The sequence below is a fragment of the Erpetoichthys calabaricus genome, chromosome 5 (assembly GCF_900747795.2).
Source record: "Erpetoichthys calabaricus chromosome 5, fErpCal1.3, whole genome shotgun sequence".
In the NCBI taxonomy this organism is placed as follows: Eukaryota; Metazoa; Chordata; class Cladistia; order Polypteriformes; family Polypteridae; genus Erpetoichthys; species Erpetoichthys calabaricus.
In genome coordinates, this window is record NC_041398.2 from 48,546,019 (window position 1) to 48,566,328 (window position 20,310).

The 20,310-nt window shown below is 37.7% G+C and overlaps 1 protein-coding gene across 3 annotated transcripts in view; it reads right to left on the reverse strand.

The window, feature by feature from the left end:
- adam19a (ADAM metallopeptidase domain 19a) overlaps positions 1-20,310 on the reverse strand; it is a 684,192-nt gene that overhangs the window by 610,635 nt on the left and 53,247 nt on the right. Inside the window, exon 1 of one of the 3 annotated variants that reach the window (XM_051928363.1) lies at positions 1,137-1,235. The exons of the other annotated variants lie outside the window; for them this stretch is intronic. Coding sequence (XP_051784323.1) covers positions 1,137-1,209 — 73 coding nt within the window. The 5' untranslated portion in view covers positions 1,210-1,235. Of the gene's footprint in view, positions 1-1,136; positions 1,236-20,310 lie in introns of those variants that run through there. 3 annotated transcript variants of the gene reach the window in all.

The following is a 20,310-nucleotide window of genomic DNA, read 5'->3' on the forward strand; positions in this document are numbered from 1 at the left end:
TTGACGTGGTATAAAAAGCTAAAGGGCTCCATTGCTTAAGATTTTCACAGTCCACATTTAGGGTACTTCCTTCACTTGTAAAGAACCTGTGTCTCCCAATAAAAATGATATTACAAGCTGGTGAAGTGGTATTATTCAGTATCTCTTCTTTATGGTCTTCATGGTTACCTTTTATTATCTTAAACAAATTTTTAATTTAGCAGAAATCTCAACTGAAAACATGCATACTGTACATTGGCGCTTGGAAGTGGGGTGTTCCCTCGATACTGATGTGGGTACTATTTTGAAGGTCCCATTCCTAACTGCTCTAAGCAATATACAGTACAAACACCTACTTAAGTTGGGGGCTGGACCATTTGCTCTCAGAGCAGCTTAGTATTTTGACCATATGGACTCCACAAAATTTTTAAAGTGTGGTACAGGGATTCTATCCCAAGTCAACCCCAAGGAGTCCCATAATTGCTGAAATTTAGACGATAATAGGTATCTAGATGTTATTCGATAATAGGTATCTAGATGTTATTCCATCTCATCCTACTGTTGCCCAACAGGACTGAGACTTTAGTGAACTCACTATGGTATTCATATAACCATTCCAGAACTTTCATAGTTTTGGTTGTCATGTGTGTCAGTATTCGGAAGAATCACTTCATGTTTTCAAATTTTTGGATTCTTTTCCAGTCTTTCACTTTTGTTATTATTCTTATCACTATGCATGTGATACCATCTCCACGCCATTTTGTTTTTGTGGTCATCAACAGCAGATATGAGGGAATGCTGCCATTTCACTTTGGCTTGCATTTGGCAAAATCGCGGAAATGAGCACTGCCAAACTCAGCAAAATACAATGAAGTCATTGGGGAAGGATAAACTGAACAAGTTTTGAATTTATTATAACAGCACAATAGCAACTAAGTCCCTGATGGCTAGGGAAACTTATGTCAACTATGCTGGACTAATTATTGTGTCCAAAAATGTAAGCTAAGCTATAAGACATTAGTGTTATACACTAGGCCACCATGCCTCCCTAAGATGAAATTAATAGAATTAAATATCAGAACAATAAAAATTCTTACAGACAGGAAACATGAATTCATTAAAGTTTGCCCCCCTCAGATTCGACAGCAAGTACTCACCTCTCTTGAAGTGAAAAGTACAGGTTGTTTTTTTTTTTCCCTGAAGCTTTTGCTCATTCACTACTGCTACCATATAAGCGCAATACTAAAGCACATGGATTCCTCAATTCCTTCCTATTTGCACTAACTGCACAGAACTCTGGGTAATATTATTAAAGGGGTAGGCTCACATATTCCACACAGGTCACATAAAAGTCCATACAAAAGACACAGACACATTTCCAGTTTTCTTCACATTTTGAGTTTAAATGTATGTGCACGTTTTCCCGTATTGTTCAGCCCACTACTAGGATCAGGATTATATACTCTTGGCGTCTGTCCTATCAAACACTGGTTTCTGCAGTTCTGTGAAAATCATGCTGGTCTCCCAAAGCATCTTGGGGTGATATAAAAAAATGAGTTTGTCTAAGCCAACCGCACGATAAATTTCCAGGAAAACAAGCTGACTGATGAACACAGCATATTCACTAAAAAAAACGCTTAGGCAAGCTTCATCAATCAACACTAGTCACCACTTTGACTAGCTTTGCATGGTAGGAGCCATATTGTTTATAGCAGCAGCACCTACTTCCACCCATATGACTTCTATGATTTCCGTGATATATGATGTCATTACATTCTGCCTTTTCAAGATGGTGAGGTACATGGATTTAGAATCTTAAATTTGGCACCTTTTCCACTGTCAGATCTCTCTTTTTTGTTAGTGTGCAAAGCAGCTAGTAGGAAAACTTATGGTTAGGATTTTTTGCCTACTTTTTTATAAATTTGTTTCTGATTTGTATATTGGATTTTGATGATTGGTTTTCTGAAAAAAAGGCAGTCGTTATTTTGATTTGGAGAATAAACAGGTTGAGGCTTCAAGGCCCAGTGCTAAATTGAAAAAGTTCAGGTTTGACATGTACATGCACAAAAAAGTGTAAACCAAGAACACTGCAGGGCCAGTAGGGCTGACCCATGAGAAGGAAACAGGTTTGCAGCACCCGGCACAAAAACGTATTTACATAACGCAAAAAGCAATATTTTTCAAGGTAAGAAATTACATTGAACATATGATGGAAAATTCGAAACAAATTGCTTATATGCATTTTAACATTAAGTTAAAAACACAACATCTAATATGGCTGTGCCCCCCGGCCCTTGATGTAGAAACACCACGGATGTTTTGATTCCTGATTATTGATTAATATTTACTTCTTGCTACAAGACCATCCCAAATACATTTAGTGGCACTATAGTGAGCAACCACATTTACAGAGTTACACTTACACTAGCTACTTGGTACCCACTACCAGGCTGCATTCAGTTTTTACCTTTATCCATTCTTCATTTGAACTCCACATGCACCGTTGGTGTCTTTTAACCTGTTTTGAGTAGAATGGGGCAAACATATGATGTTGACATTGACTGAGCACTTGTAACTGGAATACAGTGGCTGCTGGGCTTATATTTATATATTTTTCTTTCATTTTGATGCATTTCTTTGCTCAATGTTTTATGTTTTACTGAATACTACATTGCCTCGCAGTTAGGAGACCCGGGTTCGCTTCCCGGGTCCACCCTGCGTGGAGTTTGCATGTTCTCCCCGTGTCTGCGTGGGTTTCCTCCGGGCACTCCGGTTTCCTCCCACAGTCCAAAGACATGCAGGTTAGGTGGATTGGCGATTCTAAATTGACCCTAGTGTGTGCTTGGTGTGTGGGTGTGTTTGTGTGTGTTCTGCGGTGGGTTGGCACCCTGCCCGGGATTGGTTCCCTGCCTTGTGCCCTGTGTTGGCTGGGATTGGCTCCAGCAGACCCCCGTGACCCTGTGTTCGGATTCAGCGGGTTGGAAAATGGATGGATGGATGGATGAATACTACATTGTCTTTCATTTAAACTAAATTATGTTTCTAAATGTGTAAACTATAACATTATAAGCTTGTCAATAAGAAAGACACTATGCAAAAATGAAATAAACCAAACTAATGTAAATTGTTTACACTGACAACAACATTGTAACGTGCTGTATATACATTAAAGAAACCTATTCTAGTGATCAGACTGGACTTGAAAAAACAACCAGTGGCAATATACACATGCTTATACAAAGCCACAGCATGAGAAAATCAATTTACAAATCATAAAGGCAAAAATGTAATCCAGAAAATAAAGAGTTCTTTGAGTTTTAAGATCTGATGAAGAGGCTCATTGTTTTTTTAACATTAAAGCATTTTAATTAAATCTTAAGATCACTTTTCAAGTGACAGAATAGTTCATGGAGGAATAAAAATGCATCTCTCTGTACAGAAATAAAAGCATCTGTTAAGGAACTGTGGTTATATGAATAATTAAATCATGTTAGAGCACAATGATCATCATGTCTAAACTGAAAAGCACTAATGATGAATACTCCTCCCATTTAAAACAATACCCATCCACATTTCTAAATCCTTTAAAGATTCTCATATTTTTGTGAAGGAAAAAACAAGTAATGTTTTCCTTCTAAACGCTGGAGTAAAGTTTTGGGCAAATTTCAGATTCATCCCACCGTGACAAAGGTAAAAAGAGCCTGCATGACAGCCGTGAATATTTCAAAGACCGACCAGAATATTTTAATACTGAAGGGAATGAAACAAGAAAAAACTGATTACTTTTTAAATATGGCCATCATTGCATGAAGTGTGGGGAAGGAAAAGAACATCAAAACCAGCCAGATAGGCAAAGATGAGGTACTTTATCTGGACATTAGCAGTTACTTTTTTCACCAAGCACTGTACATTTTATTTTGCTAGCACACTCTTTAGAAAGCTTTTTAGAAGTGAACTTCTTATAACCTAACTTCATTTGCTGTGTTGTCCTTTAGTTAACTCATTATAACAAAAGCCATCAATTCACTAGCTACAGTATAACACATTAATATGTGGTTTTATACATTTAGATTTACCTCCTCTTTTATATTTGCTCCCCTTACTGTTTGCTCTTTTGTTACAGAAAAGTAGCTTAAAACTAAGTCAGAGAGGGGATCAATGTTTTAAAGTTCTTCCAAGCTGGAAGAAAATTGTTTACAGGTTAGTAAACCTACCATTCTTGCCAGCGTGGGCCCAAACTCAGATCAACAGGTTTCGAAAAACCAAAATCCTTATAGTAAGGTCCACTTTTTTGCTGATAAATAGATGATTCCTCAGGTTATTTGTGCATTAAAAATGCCTGGAATGATGACCATGTTACTACATTCTTTAGGACATGTTGTAGGTAGGTCATGTTGTAGTCTTTACATAAACTGAATTTTGCTTTGCTGTCCCTTACATGGTTTATTCATCAAGTTGATAGTGCAACATTATAGATACTTTCTGGTGGAGTCATTTTGGCAAATATAGGAATTAACTTATCTTTTATATTAGGGAGACCATGAGGCAGTTGACAGTATCAAAGTTAAAAAACACCAGAGACAATAAGAGATATTAGATCTTCAAATGTGAACACTCCTAGAACAAGTTCTACACAAAAGTGAGAGAACTGGTACAGCTACGTCAGGTAGGATTGTGTTATCACAACTTTTATACATGGGCATTTGGATTTGCGAAAAACTTGTTGCAGTCCCCAGTTACAGAAATTGTCACTTAGGAATTTTATTTCTATAAGCATTATGATGAACTGTCTTAATTTTTAGGATGTCATCTATATTAATTATAATCACGAATGGCTGCTTATGATGTCTACATGTGATGAGACTAAATTATCATTTTATTATTTTGGTGTTGAGCTTTTATTGTGATTCAATTTTTTCATATGATAGACAATTTTACTATAAATGGCAATCACCATAAATTGCATTCCACTATATCCTCTCCTGATCTTTGTAAAATGCTTATACCAAGAAGGTTTACCTTCTTCTAAATTCTAGTAGTACATTCAGAGGTTGGCTTGGTTAGCTGAACAGAGTCCTCATCCAACATTTTCTGTTCTGAAGAGTAGCCCTAAAATGCTTGTTTGCACATGAAACATTTCACTTTGCCAGTTAGGTCTATTTGTGTGTTCCAGTGGTACTGTGAATCAGTGAATCAGAAACTCTGTTAAGCAGATGAGTGAATAAAATGACCAACTTCTTTCACTGAGAAATATCTACTTAAATTAATCAATTTAGTAAATTGTACAATGTATAATTTGGAACAAATCAGCCTTAATAATCAATCTTTAAAATACTAAAACAAAACATAAGGTGTCCATTTGCATTATACCATATTGTATACATTTAAATTAACTGAAGCTCACATTTTTATTTTAGGTTTGATTCATTTACTGGTTATTAGGTGCCCTTCTATTCCTATATGCAACTTTTTCCAACACAAGCAGAAAACATAAAACTGAAGTAACTTATTATGTTCTGCAAAGTTTTGGAATTCAATTATTTAGACTGCATATATTAAATTTTACTAGGGAATGATTTCTTCTACCAGGAATATTGAACTATTTTCAGTACCCTTTCTAATGAGACTTATGGCAGTTCTCGTGTTTTGTTTAATATTACTCTACAACTGCACACAGTACAGAAGATGTTTGCTTACTACTACAGATTCATTGACCCATCATTAGGAAACACAACCCATCATCTTCTGTAGCTTTTAATTGAAAATCACATTTTCACAGTTAACTTAATTCATGTTTGATCTTTTTTCAGATAGAAACCAAATGTTTATTCTTGTAAAATGTTTATTCAATATACAATCAGAGCAAATGTCATCCAAACTACATATTATCACTGTGAAACCCATCAAAAATGCTATATTCTATTTCCATGCAGTGTAATGAGGCTGCTTGCGTTGGGTTTTGGTTAACCCCCAATTACACAATTATGTTCACTTCTTGAACACATACTACCAATATTTTTCCACTGTAATGCTTTCTAGAATTTTATCATGTGCTTTAATCTATTATTTTATTTTAGTAGTGGCTCTGAGGCTAAGGATCTGCGTTGGTATCCTGAAGGTTGCCGGTTTGAATCCCCGTCACTGCCAAAAGAGATCCTACTCTGCTGGGCCCTTGAGCAAGACCCTTAACCTGTAATTGCTCCAGGGGCGCTGTACAATGGCTGACCCTACGCTCTGACCCCAAGGAGTATGTGAAAACTAACAAATTCCTAATACAAGAAATTGTATAAGGCGAAATAAAGAACAAAAAAATAAATAAATTAAAAAAACCTACCAAAAGGCACTATAAATTTAATGATAGACAATAGCAGTAGTAATAGCAATAGTTATGCTGCTTTAATAATAATAAAATAAATCTTTGCATTTATATAGCGCTTTTCTCACTACTCAAAGCGCTCAGCAATTGCAGGTTAAGGGCCTTGCTTAAGGGCCCAACAGAGCAGAGTCCCTATTGGCATTTACGCGATTCGAACCGGCAACCTTACGATTGCCAGTGCAGATCCCTAGCCTCAGAGCCACCACTCCACTTTCCCACATATCCAACAACCTGAGCTCACATTTCCTGCCTGTATAGTTATTTATCTGTGTAGAGGTTGCATGTTCTCTCCTTGCATATGTAGGGTGTTCTCCAGATACTTCCGTTTTCCTCCCACATCTTCAAAGATGTGGTTGCAAGATTGACTGGTGATTCGAAATTGACCCAGTTTTTGGCTGAGTGTGTATGTCTGTGTGAGTGTAAATTGGCCCTGCCTGGTGCTTTCAGGCCTTATTGTCGTTACTGCTGAGATAGCCTCTGACTCACCATGACTCTAAACTGGATAAAGTGGGTTTGAAGATTTCACCATGACAACATATTGTATAATGTGCACCAGTAAGATTTCTAAGATGTTGAAAAGTGTAGATAATGATTTAGTGAGATCATCTAAGTGGTAGTGCTGTGGTCATTCATTGCCTTTGGCAGAGGGTGAAGAAAACCTGACTATATTTTAGAAGTAAAATCACAGCAATCTTTCCATACCTGAACCTGCAAAGAGACCATTAAGGAATCTCAGAGAAGGACTGAAACCCTGTGAGTCCTCCCATTCTATGTTCTCATCTCTTACTTGAACAGAAGGATATCATAGAAAGTGACAGTATTAGGCAGATCTTACACTTACCTCAGATATACTGTAGTGTACAAGGCATCCATTAGAGATTTGGAAAGAGAGCAAAATGATCTGTATGTTTCAAAAACTGGGGCCAGTAAAGGAAATAATAAGGCTACTCTATGTTTTCTTTTTTCTAATATTAGTCAAGAGTAAATACAGAAACAGCATTCCAAGTCGGTGAAAAATTAAAAAGATCACAAAATAAGATGATTCATAGGTTGTTTTGGCGCAAACTGACCTACAGTGTGAATTCAATGCTAAACTATAATAAAAGCTAAAATGAATTTCAGAATGTTGGCATATTGACACATGTTTAATACAAACAATTTAAAAAAATATTAATTTTTTCAAGATAAGCCTTAGTAAGGCTTTGTAGTTTCATAAAAATAAAAGAAACAAGAAGAAAAAAATACAAGCAATCAGTGGCATACAGTAGGAGTAATTTGAGGAACATTAAAATGAAAATGTAGCTCTTTGAAGGATTCAGATTACAATTTACAAATATCACTTAGGATCCTCATATTGGTCACATCATTAAATGTAATTGCAGAGCTGACTCAGACTAAAAAATGCATAATTATATTGCTTAATTTTAGTATGAGGTGCCAGTGTTTCAAAATTTTAATTTTCAAATTTATGCCAAATTATTCCAAGCTTAACATTTAAAATCAAAGTGCTCTTTAGGGAGCAAACAAACCTGATGCTCATCTACAAGTGGCTCTTAATTGTACATTTTTTCTATTACTTTGCAGTCTTTTGTGATTTATTCCTGGCCTTTAAAATACAACTGACGTCAAAATATTTTTCTTTCAGATGCAAGAAGTCCAGGCTCTTAAACAGAGAGTGCCAGATGTCAAATAATTGAATACTTCTATGCATAGTCCTTTGCTAATGATAGCTTAAGGAAGCATAGCTTTGACATCCTAAGCAAAGCTGGTCTCTTATTATGGTGATCCATGTGATCAACCTTCTAAGTTTCTCAGATTCACTTTCTTTCGCAGTCTGATGATCTAGCAATGGAGAACAGTATTCTGCTTCTGTGATATTCACGTATATCCTGCTTTGGGATAAGTCTGGGACAAAAAGCAGATAATGAATTAACCCAATATCATCAAAGAAAAATTGCTTTATGTGCTAAACAAATAGCCACTTTTTAAAAAAATTTTCCATTTTTTCTTGAATCCATTTTTTCACTTTTGGTCTCAGAAATCCAAAGCTTTTTCTAGAAATGCTGATTGGATGACAGGCACCTCCTGAATGTAGCACTAGTTCATTACAGGATACATTCAGGCACACAGCTATCCACTCAAGTCCATTTAGATTTACCTGTTAATCTAATATAAGGTGTACAAAGAAAGAGAAAAAAACACTCTGAAAAAATAGGATGTGCACACAGTGACTGGGCTGGAAATCAAACAACAGGTCTCTGGAGCTATGAGGCAGCAGTGCTAATTACTGGGTCATTCTACCTCACTTATATTATTAGGTTTTTTTTTTACTGCTTGCCTAAAAATAAGATGCTGTGGACACATTATTTATACCATGATGTTTATGTAATAGTGTTTGTGGCTGTCCAGGTTATTACTAAACTATCCTTCGCTATTTCTAATGACTTGTTGATTTGAAGCCAAACCATGATTTGTTGGTCAAAAGTCTTGTCTTCAATTCAAAAAGGCAATCCCATGAAGTTTTAGTGTAGTACTAATTTCCTATTTATGATGTGTGCTGATTTTTCAAAAGTAAATACAGGTCAAATTTCACTAGAACAAGGTGTTCAGGGTTGGCCCAAGCTCAGCATATGCTCCAGACAGAAAATACAATAAATATTCAATCCTTGTTTTCCACTTACATCCCCTTTATGGCTCATTCCAGCATGCTCCACAATGATAAAACTGAGCACACACATTAGATAAATAAACATATAGCCCCCTGGCTGGTTTCAGGACCTGGCCCAAATAAGGTCTTGGTCACTTGTAGCGATGTTCTTAACCAAAAGACTTTTTACTACTGTCGCATTAAACCCATTGTATTTTATTATGTCAAATTCTTCATCAACTCAGTGACCTCTTTTCCATACTCATCTGACAACAAAGCTCTGTATTATTCATGTACACTGTCTGTATTTACACCCTATAAATGCAACAAATATATTGCAGAAACTCTATCTGATTTCTGTTTTAGGGACGTCCAAGGATGATCCCCAATAACATTTAATCATCTTTTTTTAAACTGTATTAATCTGACTACAGTGCAAAATAGGAATTAACCCTGGATGGGGTGCCAGTATGTTACCAGGGATATTCGCACGCACACCTACACTGACTCATACTGACCTAATTTTCCCCAAAACAAATAAAGAAAAGCATAATGCATATGACTGCATCTTTGTGAGAATTGGCTTCTTACTTAATGATGTTTCCTCAAAATTTATATAGTGGAAGAGAGCTGAGATAAAATTAGAATGCATAAGCATTGAGCCATAAAAGTCAAGGTTGCAGGCACACATGTCAAATGTTATCCAGCAAAAGCATTGGCTTGCAGCTGCAAAGTCACACTGCCACAGCTAATGTAGGCTCCTTGGAGGTACAGTGTTACAAAACATGAGAGCTACCTTTAGGGCACTCCGACCTGACTGCAGCATCACAGCTCTCAGCTCAAAAATGTTCTTGACTTGCATAAACTGAGGTATTTTTAGAATCCTGTCAATAAGATTTACAAATGCTCATGCAATAGTGACTTTAACAATGTGTTTAGAGTTTTCTTGTGTGCATGGGATTTAGTCCAAGTAAGAGTCGCTAAATATATTATACATAGTATTAAATGGATGGGCGGCACGGGGGCGCAGTGGGTAGCACTGCTGCCTCGCAGTTGGGAGACCTGGGGACCTGGGTTCGCGTCCCGGGTCCTCCCTGCGTGGAGTTTGCATGTTTTCTGCGTGGGTTTCCTCCGGGCACTCCGGTTTCCTCCCAAAGACATGCAGGTTAGGTGGATTGGTGATTCTAAATTGGCGCTTGGTGTGTGGGTGTGTTTGTGTGTGTCCTGCGGTGGGTTGGCACCCTGCCCAGGATTGGTTCCCTGCCTTGTGCCCTGTGTTGGCTGGGATTGGCTCCAGCAGACCCCCGTGACCCTGTGTTCGGATTCAGCGGGTTGGATGGATGGATGGATGGATAGTATTAAATGGCAGCCTTCACGTAACTTTTTTTTATTACTTTACCAAAAGAAGCTTAATAATGAAAGGGTTAGGTGCAACTATTTTAGCTACTAAAATTATTTGAGTTGAAGACAACAGCATTACAACAGAGCTAGCAGAGCTCTCATAGAGTGTTAGAGTGAAGACACCATCCCGGTCTTTTTTGTGATCACATTTTTAGTTTTTCAACCAATAAAAAGAAACCAACAAAAAGTTTAAATTAACAAAAGTAATATTGCTATAATAAAATCCCATTCCAGCCAGTGCATACATATCCAGCCTCCACTCAATTCCATCACGAAATTCACACCACAAAACAAAGTTAACAAAAACATACTCAGACCCATCCTTTTAATTATAGTGGTCAACATTTCCCAATGGATTAAATTAAAAGAATGAAACAACCCTGTGTTATGCAGTCATCAATTCTAAGGATTTCCATTTGGACTCAACTATGATTTAGCAGCAACAGGACCTAAGAAGAAGGCTTTATTTTGGTAATAATTTAAAGAAAGAGACAAAGAGCAAGAAGAAAAAGCAAAGGAAAACTGGTAATTTTACAGTAAAGAACAGGTGAAATCCTGTTACAGCAAGTAACTAAATTTTCAGAATAACGAAAACTTTTTGTTGGCCTGGACAAACATTCATACAATATTGTATTTAATGAATTTCATTTTAACAAAATGTCAATTTCAGCATAAACATTTTTCGACCAAAAATGTCCACGTAAAAAATTTTAAATCGCGCCTACTCTTTTGCCGAGTCTCATGAACACTGCAAAAGGCTGTCTCTTTCTTGTTAGAACAAAAGAAAGTGACAGTCTGTTGCAAAATTTCCAATCTTGGACAGTCTCTGCAGGAGTGTAGCTGCAATATCATGCACACAGCCAAATTCTGAGTCAGTGCTCCACCGAGCGTCTGTGTGGGTAGTTGTGTTGTGTGCAGATACTGTACTGTTCGAGTTTCATAGCGCTTCTCAGTTTTCTTTTCAGTGAACAAAAAAAAGTGAGAAACTCTGTCAGTTTACGCTGAAAGAAAAATTAACAATCCTGGAAAAAGTTGATTCCAGAATGAATAAAAATGAAGTGGCGAAAGCATTTGGAATCACACCTTCAACACTGTCAAAAATTTTGAAGGATAAAGATAATTTTTAAAGTAAAGACCTATTGAGCCTTGAATAAAAAAAAATTGAAGTGCATTTGTATTTCTATAAAATAAGCTTACATCTAACATCTCATTTTCATTCTGTATTCATACCTGTCTCTCTATTATAATAAAAAAAATCTTGGGAAGAGACGTGACTTTCTAAGAGAGACACTTTCACATTCCGCAAGATGAGACTTTGTGCCAAGAGATTTAACCACGCCAATAAAAGACAAAGAGTAGATGACAAAGTAGAACGTCGTAAAGAATTCAAAAACGGTGCAATACACATGCAGAGCAGGTTAGAGATAATGGACATCTCAAAAAAATGATAGTAAAGATTGCATTAGCACAAATAAACGGAAATTACTACTTGGTGAAATAACGGAACAGCAAAAAGAGATTCAATATATTGTTCGGATTTAAACTTTAAGTGGGAGACTTGTAGATTGTCTAATTTGTGTTGCCATCAGGGAAAAGTAGTGTTTCTTCCCAATGAAGAGGTGTATCCACAAGAATTAAAAGATTTGTTGTTTGGTGTAAGTGAAATCCCACGTGAGATAATTTCAAGCACCGCAAGACAAGACTTTATGCAAATAGATTTTGAAAAGTCCTGCCCACATCTAATACATTTACAACCATGCACATGGTTCAATCATTTCTCATTTGTGTGTATGCTGTTGTCAGACACAGTTAGTGCAGAGAGAAAGAAACAATATTCACTCACGGGCAGTTATACGTTGTGTTGTCACGATGTAATTCCAAACACAGAACCAAAATTCAATGTGATATTGACGAAAAGATAAAAGCAAAAAGAGATCGAATATATGGACATAGGTGATATGAAATAAGTATGTACAGTAGCTATTGTTTGGCTTTAAACCTTAAGTCGGATACTTGTAGACCGTCTAATTCGTGTTGCCATCATGGAAAAGTAGTGTTTCTTCCCAATGAAGAGGCCTATCCGCAAGAATTAAAAGTTTTATTGTTCGGTGAAAGTGAAATCCACATACGTGAGTGGCAGAGACGTAAAGTTGCTGGCGCGTAGCGCAGGCAGGGGGCTTGGCGAGCAAAGCCCCCTAGTAGTTCTATTAAAAAAAGTTACATCTAATGTCTCATTTTTCAAATAAAATATTTTTTGCAGTTTAAGAAGCACTGTAATTTTATACAGATATTGTCAAGCTTGGGTCACATAGTTAGTTGCACGACAGACAGGTGAGTCCAGGTTTCCAAGGAAAATACAGGTACTTTATAACTGAATAGAGAAGGCAGGTACAGTCTTCATTCAAAATAGCAGCTGTTCCTTCAGCACTCAAGCACACACGATAGGAGCCGCAATATGGTAATCATCCTGTTTATAGCTCCTAACGTCAAATTAGAAGAACACCAGCAGCTAGGAATCACAAATATGGTAGACCTGGGGAGTGCAAGGAAGAGTAGGTCAAAGCCCAGAGTTAAATGTTACACAGTAAGTCTGATCCTAAAGAGGACAACTAATTACTTTGCCCTTGGTTTTCTGTTTACCAGATGAAGCAGAGCAGTTACCGAGCTATCCTTGTGCTTCCATTAGAGATGGCAAATTGCCAGCAACCCCAGTCACAATAGTATAGTATATTCTTCATTTTTGTCATTAACGAAATTTCCATTATAACGAAATATTTGTAAGGTCTCATGAATTTCATTACGTTATTCCACCTGTATACAGGAAAGCAATTGGGCAAGTGCAGACCAGAAGACAGAGATGTTTAGACACTCCCAGAATGCATGAAGGAAAGTATCAGGAACATTTCATGAGAAGGAATGACCTAACAGATCACATACCAAGCCAGTTTCTACTGCCGTTGTGAAAATTGATAGTTTGTTTATCGAAGAACAAACATCGATTCTTAAACACACCGTACCAGCATTTGTCTCTTTTTTTAATCTATACATATTAATAAAAGGCAAAGCCCTCACTGACTCACTGACTGACTGACTGACTGACTGACTGACTGACTGACTGACTGACTGACTGACTGACTGACTCACTCATCACTAATTCTCGAACTTCCCGTGTAGGTGGAAGGCTGAAATTTGGCAGGCTCATTCCTTACAGCTTACTTTCAAAAGTTAGGCAGGTTTCATTTCGAAATTCTACGCGTAATGGTCATAACTGGAACATATTTTTTGTCCATATACTGTAATGGAGGAGGCGGAGTCACATATCGCGTCATCACGCCTCCTACGTAATCACGTGACCTAAAAACAAGGAAGAGATTTACAGCATGAGTCAAACGCAGGAACGAAGGTAAATGACATTAATTTTTGACTGTCTTTTAATACTGTGTAAGCATACATATTAACACATGTGCAATTAAACGTGTGCATTTACGGGGTGATTTCTCAGGCTTAAAAGCTCGCCTTTTATCAAACGCGGGAACAAAGGTAACTGACGTTGTTCACTGTCTTTTAATACTGTGTAACCATACATATTAACACATGTGCAATTAAACGTGTGCATTTACGGGGTGATTTCTCAGGCTTAAAAGCTCGCCTTTTACTAAAAAGGTAAATGCAAAACTATTTTCAATCATTCTATGATCTGCTTCTCACAACTGAAGGCACCGTGGCTGATGGTAAATGACGTTAATTTTTGAGTGTCTTTTAATACTGTGTAAGCATACATATTAACACGTGCAATTAAACGTGTGCATTTACGGGGTGATTTCTCAGGCTTAAAAGCTCGCCTTTTATCAAACGCGGGAACAAAGGTAAATCACGTTCTTCACTGTCTTTTAATACTGTGTAACCATACATATTAACACATGTGCAATTAAACGTGTGCATTTACGGGGTGATTTCTCAGGCTTAAAAGCTCGCCTTTTACTAAAAAGGTAAATGCAAAACTATTTTCAATCATTCTATGATCTGCTTCTCACAACTGAAGGCACCGTGGCTGATGTTACGTCACTTGCTGTCCAACCATAAGCGTTACCTGGTAGGTAACCGGACACTCAATTCACTCCCTTTCGGGAATCGAACCTCTGAGGTTTTCTTTTGTTCTTAATTAAAATTTAAAAGCAATACTTCACCGCTGCTAAGCCCCTCTAGCGCTGACGTCCGAGGTTCGATTACCGTAAGCAAGTGCAGTGAGTGTGTAATTACATTCACGGCATTCATAGTCTGATTCACAATCTGATTGTATGGGTGGTTACCTACCAGGTAACGCTTATACTTGGCCACCAAGTCAGGTCGAAGTGATCACTCGAGTAAAGGCAGCTTCACAAAAAAACAGATCCTTAACAAACTGTTATTAGTATATTTTCCCTCAATTTAAAAACGTTTTATTTTCTTCTTAATAAAAATTTAAAAGCGGTACTTCGCCGGTGCGAAGCGCATGGATTTGACTGACTGACACATACAGACATATTCATGAGTGCAGGAACTTCGGAAAGAAAGCACCGTGTAAACCTAAAGTTTAAATTAAGTTCATAGACCTACAAAAGGTTGCCATTCATTTGAGGCAAGATTGCTTTTCTTCTGTACAACTATACGTTGCATTCTCAAGAGTGTGCTTGCACGGCTTCAGATATATATATATATATATCTATACATATTAATAAAAGGCAAAGCCCTCACTGACTCACTGACTCACTGACTGACTGACTGACTGACTGACTGACTGATTGACTAACTCACTCATCACTAATTCTCGAACTTCCCGTGTAGGTGGAAGGCTGAAATTTGGCAGGCTCATTCCTTACAGCTTACTTACAAAAGTTAGGCAGGTTTCATTTCGAAATTCTACGCGTAATGGTAATAACTGGAACACATTTTTTGTCCATATACTGTAATGGAGGAGGCGGAGTCACGTATCGCGTTATTACGCCTCCTACGTAATCACGTGAACTAAAAACAAGGAAGAGATTTACAGCACGAGTCAAACGCGGGAACGAAGGAAAATGACGTTAATTTTTGACTGTCTTTTAATACTGTGTAAGCATACATATTAACACATGTGCAATTAAACGTGTGCATTTACGGGGTGATTTCTCAGGCTTAAAAGCTCGCCTTTTATCAAACGCGAGAACAAAGGTAACTGAGGTTGTTCACTGTCTTTTAATACTGTGTAACCATACATATTAACACATGTGCAATTAAACGTGTGCATTTACGGGGTGATTTCTCAGGCTTAAAAGCTCGCCTTTTACTAAAAAGGTAAATGCAAAACTATTTTCAATCAGTTTATTGAAACGCTCCCGTTAAGGATTGCAATAACATATTCGCGAGATAAAAGAACGAAGTAGGGGGAAATGACGGAAGAGCCGCAAACAGCGAAGAGCAAAAAATTCATTAAACAATTGAGAAGGGAGCGAGTGAAGCATACAAGCATGTTCATAAGGGAAACAAAGCACGGGGTAAAACGTAAGTTTAAATTAAGTTTATAGAAACGCTCCCGCTGCGGATTGCAATAACATATTCGCGAGATAAAAGTTTAATGAGAAGACACGAGGTATAAACGAACCACACGCCGTGGCGCAACGTTAGGGGCAACAGTTTCAACCATTCTATGATCTGCTTCTCGCAACTGAAAGACGGCACATGGCAGATGTTAGCCGACTTGCTGACCGCAACATTAGGGGCTTCAACTCTGGCGCTGACGATAGAGATTCGATTCACGAGAGGTGATGCAGTGAGTGTGTATGCCTGATGAGCCCAGAATTAGGGAGAAACACATGTCGCATACTCTTTGCATTATTTGAAAGTAAACTATTAAAACCATTCTATGATCAGCTTCTGGAAACAGAAAGAGGGCACGTGGCGGATGTAAGGCGACTTCCTGACCAACCAAAAGCGTTACCTGGCAGGTAACCACCCATACAGTCAGATTGTGATTCAGAAAACGAATGCCATGAATGTAATTACCACGATCTACATACTGTCAAATAAACTAAACACACGCCGTAGCGCGACAGCTGTGAAAAGCGAGGTTCAGAAAAAAACAGATCCTTAACAAATTGTTATTGGTATATTTTCGATCCGTTTAAAAAGGTTTTCTTTTCTTATTAAAAAATTAAAAGCCGTACTTCGCCGCAACGAACCGCGAGAATTTGGCTATATATATCTGCTTCTCACAATTAAAAGAGGGCACATGGCGGATTTTAGACGACTTCATGACCAAACTTAAGTGTTACCTGCCAGGTAGGGTTACCACTTTTAATACAAAAAAATAAGGGACGCATACTGCAGCGGGTGCCACATCTCAGTGCCAACAGTTTGCAGACTGGTACTTACTTAAAAGACCCGCCCTCCTCACTGGACAGTTAAAAAGACCAATCAAACTAACGATGACATGAAGTATTACCCAATCAAAAGTAGGAAAGGAGGCATCTTCATAAAATGCGTGTTGGATGATTTGCATGAGACGCTGCTTTAAAAAAAATGATAAAAAAAATACGGGACAAATCCCGTCCCGTATTGATTCAAAACGGGACGCGCAATTTCATTCTCAAATGCGGCACGATTCCGTATTTTAAAGGACGGGTGTCGACCCTACAGTGCCAGGTAACCACCCATACAATCAGATTGTGATTCAGACTAGGAATGCAATGAATGTAATTACCCCGATCTACATACAAGGCGAAAGTCTTGCAACATTCAAAGATGATGGTTTGGGATAAGTACACCATACAACATAAAAGAGCTTATGAAGCCTTGAACCAAAAAAAGCAAGATCTCAGAGATCGTAAAAAAAAAAATAGGAGGTAATGTTGTTTTACTCGCTGTAGATTTTAGTCAAACATTACCAGTTATTCCACCAGGGAGACCAGCAGATGAACTCAACGCGTGTTTAAAATCCATGCTTCTCCCACGCTCGGTTATATGTCGCGTGTTCTCGGGTAGGTACACCAAAAAATGTATACATTTAAGCATGTAATGGGCAAACAAAAAATGAGGTATACCCGAAGGCACTGCAGTAGTACTTAATGTAACTTTACTTCTTAAATGTTAATGTTTTACTGTTTAATAATTTATACGCTTCTTATATGTTGTTCAAATTCTTTTATCAAAATACCAGTGACAGCGCAATGCACGATAACATGGAGTGAATACACCATACGCATCCGCCCACGGCCGCCCTGGTGTGCGCAGATAGGAGTTGATTCTACAATAAAATAAAATAAAGATTAAAAGAGTAATACAATCATCACCCATAAAGCGGATAGTAGACGTGACGTACTATATGTGTACCAGATTTCAAGTCAAAAGGTGAAACGGTTTGCGAGCTACAGGTGATTTAAAATCCTGGACAGACACACAAATTGCCACGGTAGCAAATTACAGAAGAAGATTTTACTGTTTAATAATTTATATTTATATGAAATGTGCTTCTTATATATTACTTCATATTCTCAAATGATAATGATGTTAATATTTATATTGATTTCTATGTTATTGAAACTGCATGTATGTGTGTATATGTATATGTATATATATATATATATATATACTAACAAAATACCCGCGCTTCGCAGCGGAGAAGTAGTGTGTTAAAGAGGTTATGAAAAAAAAGGAAACATTTTAAAAATAACGTAACATGATTGTCAATGTAATTGTGTTGTCATTGTTATAAGTGTTGCTGTCTTTTATATATATATATATATATTATATATATAATATACACACACACATAAACATTTATATACATATACATATATATACATATCTACATATACACATATCTACATATATATACACACACATACATAAACACACACATAAGACTTATTGACTGAAACGGGCTTTCACGAAAAAAGTTAGGGCTTTGCTACAGGATACACCCTCCACAAGTTAAGCAAGTAAAAATAAAATATATATTTCTGTTTTATTTAAACCTTTTAAGTTCGTATGCATAGCCCCATTTGGCTGTTTAATTTTTTTTTTTCTTTCTTCAGTAATATTTAATCTCCTTAAAGAAAAAGAACATATCCATTTTACTTTTTTTGTATCTCTGTAGTAATATTTTAGTGTAAAAGAATAACCAGTATTTAAACCTTTTATGTTACTTTATACATTTATTTACACAATGTTGAAAAATTAATAAGAAAGCTACATATTTTGGCAGCTGCTGCTTTCATTTTCAATAAAATGAAAAAAGCTCTCCAAGAGAAAACGTCAATGAAGAAGAAACAGTTTGCACTATCTAAAAATCAGAAATCCTCATTTATAAAAGTTTGCTGCAGATGACTTAACTGAAAATAAATGAATAGTTCCTATGTGTATAATACATATTTATCTATTTTACTTATGCCTTTATTCCACCAACTTACAACATCTGAGGTACAATTTGTTACATTACTTTTGTTTTTTGCAGCACAGGCAGGTGAAGTGACTTCCTCAGGGTCACACAGTGGTGTCAGTACCACGATTTGAACTGACAAGCTCCGGGTTTGCTGAAATATTACTGAAGAAAGAAAAAAAATGAAAACGGGCAAATGGGGCTATGCATACAAATGTCCATCCGTCCATTATCCAACCTGCTATATCCTAAATACAGGAGCCACTAAGTAGATATGTATATATACAGTATATATATATATGTATATATGTATATAAGTATATATGTTTATGTATATATATCCATATTACTAACCGAGAATGCTAAACCGGATGATGGACGCAGGCACATCCGGCCATGGGCCGTAGCTGCAAAAAGACGTACTGCGCCAGCGCAACAAACAGTCCGCGAGAGTCGGCTGAGGACCCGAGAAAGGCAGACAAAAGAGGGCGAGAGAGGCGGATGAGGGTCCGCGAGAGACGCAGGCGCAAAAAGAGTCCGACAGGAGCACAGAAAACAGGAGTGAGCACATACAGAAAGGAGTCACAAAAATGAGGCTCAACAAGCACCAAAATAAGGAAAAAAAAACATTAAAGAGTACTCAAACGAGGGGAAAGCACGAAACACATTGCACACGAAACTAAACACACCAAAAAAAAAAGAACAGACGAGCGCACAATAGCAAGGCACGACCATACCCCCCCCCCCCCCCCCACCCTACAGGCACGGGACGGGACGGGACACACACCAAGAGGGGGATTCAACAAGCCCATGGAAGACCAAAAAAAAGAACACAAAACCACCCCACAGACCCTACAAGCAAGGGACGGGACACACACAAAGAGGGGGATTCAAACAAGACACAGGAACACAAAAAGAAACAAAACGCTCGCGCGACAACAATCCTCACTCACCCCCCCCCCCCCCACACACACACATCCATAAGAAGTGACACCCAAAGCCACATATTCGAAAGTGAACGTCAGCACCTTCACACTAGGCAGCATAGGTGTCGGCATAGGTGTCAGCATAGGTGTATGTCCTTTCAATAAAGCACTATTAACCGTTCAACTGCAGAAAAGGATACATATTAACAGTGAGTGCGATCATCCTTATTACTTATCCATATTTCACATGCTGAGAAAGAAACAAGTCATGAATACACGCTCACGGGTACAAAACGATTCGGAAAGGATAACGGGAACACACACACGTACACGAAAAAAACAAGAAAATAGACGACGGCGCATAAAACGCGCTTCTGAAACACCGGGAGAGAAAATGTCAAGGATCGAAAAAAGGAAAGCACAAGTGACACCGTTACAGAGACGTGCCCAAATGGACAGACACAATGAACGTAGACGCATTCAGCGCGCGGGTCAAAATGCTGCATCGAAAGAAGCACGATTACAAACCGAAAGAGCTCGCGTGTCAGACAGTTGGCTGACAACGCCTTCAATAATGAGTCCACTA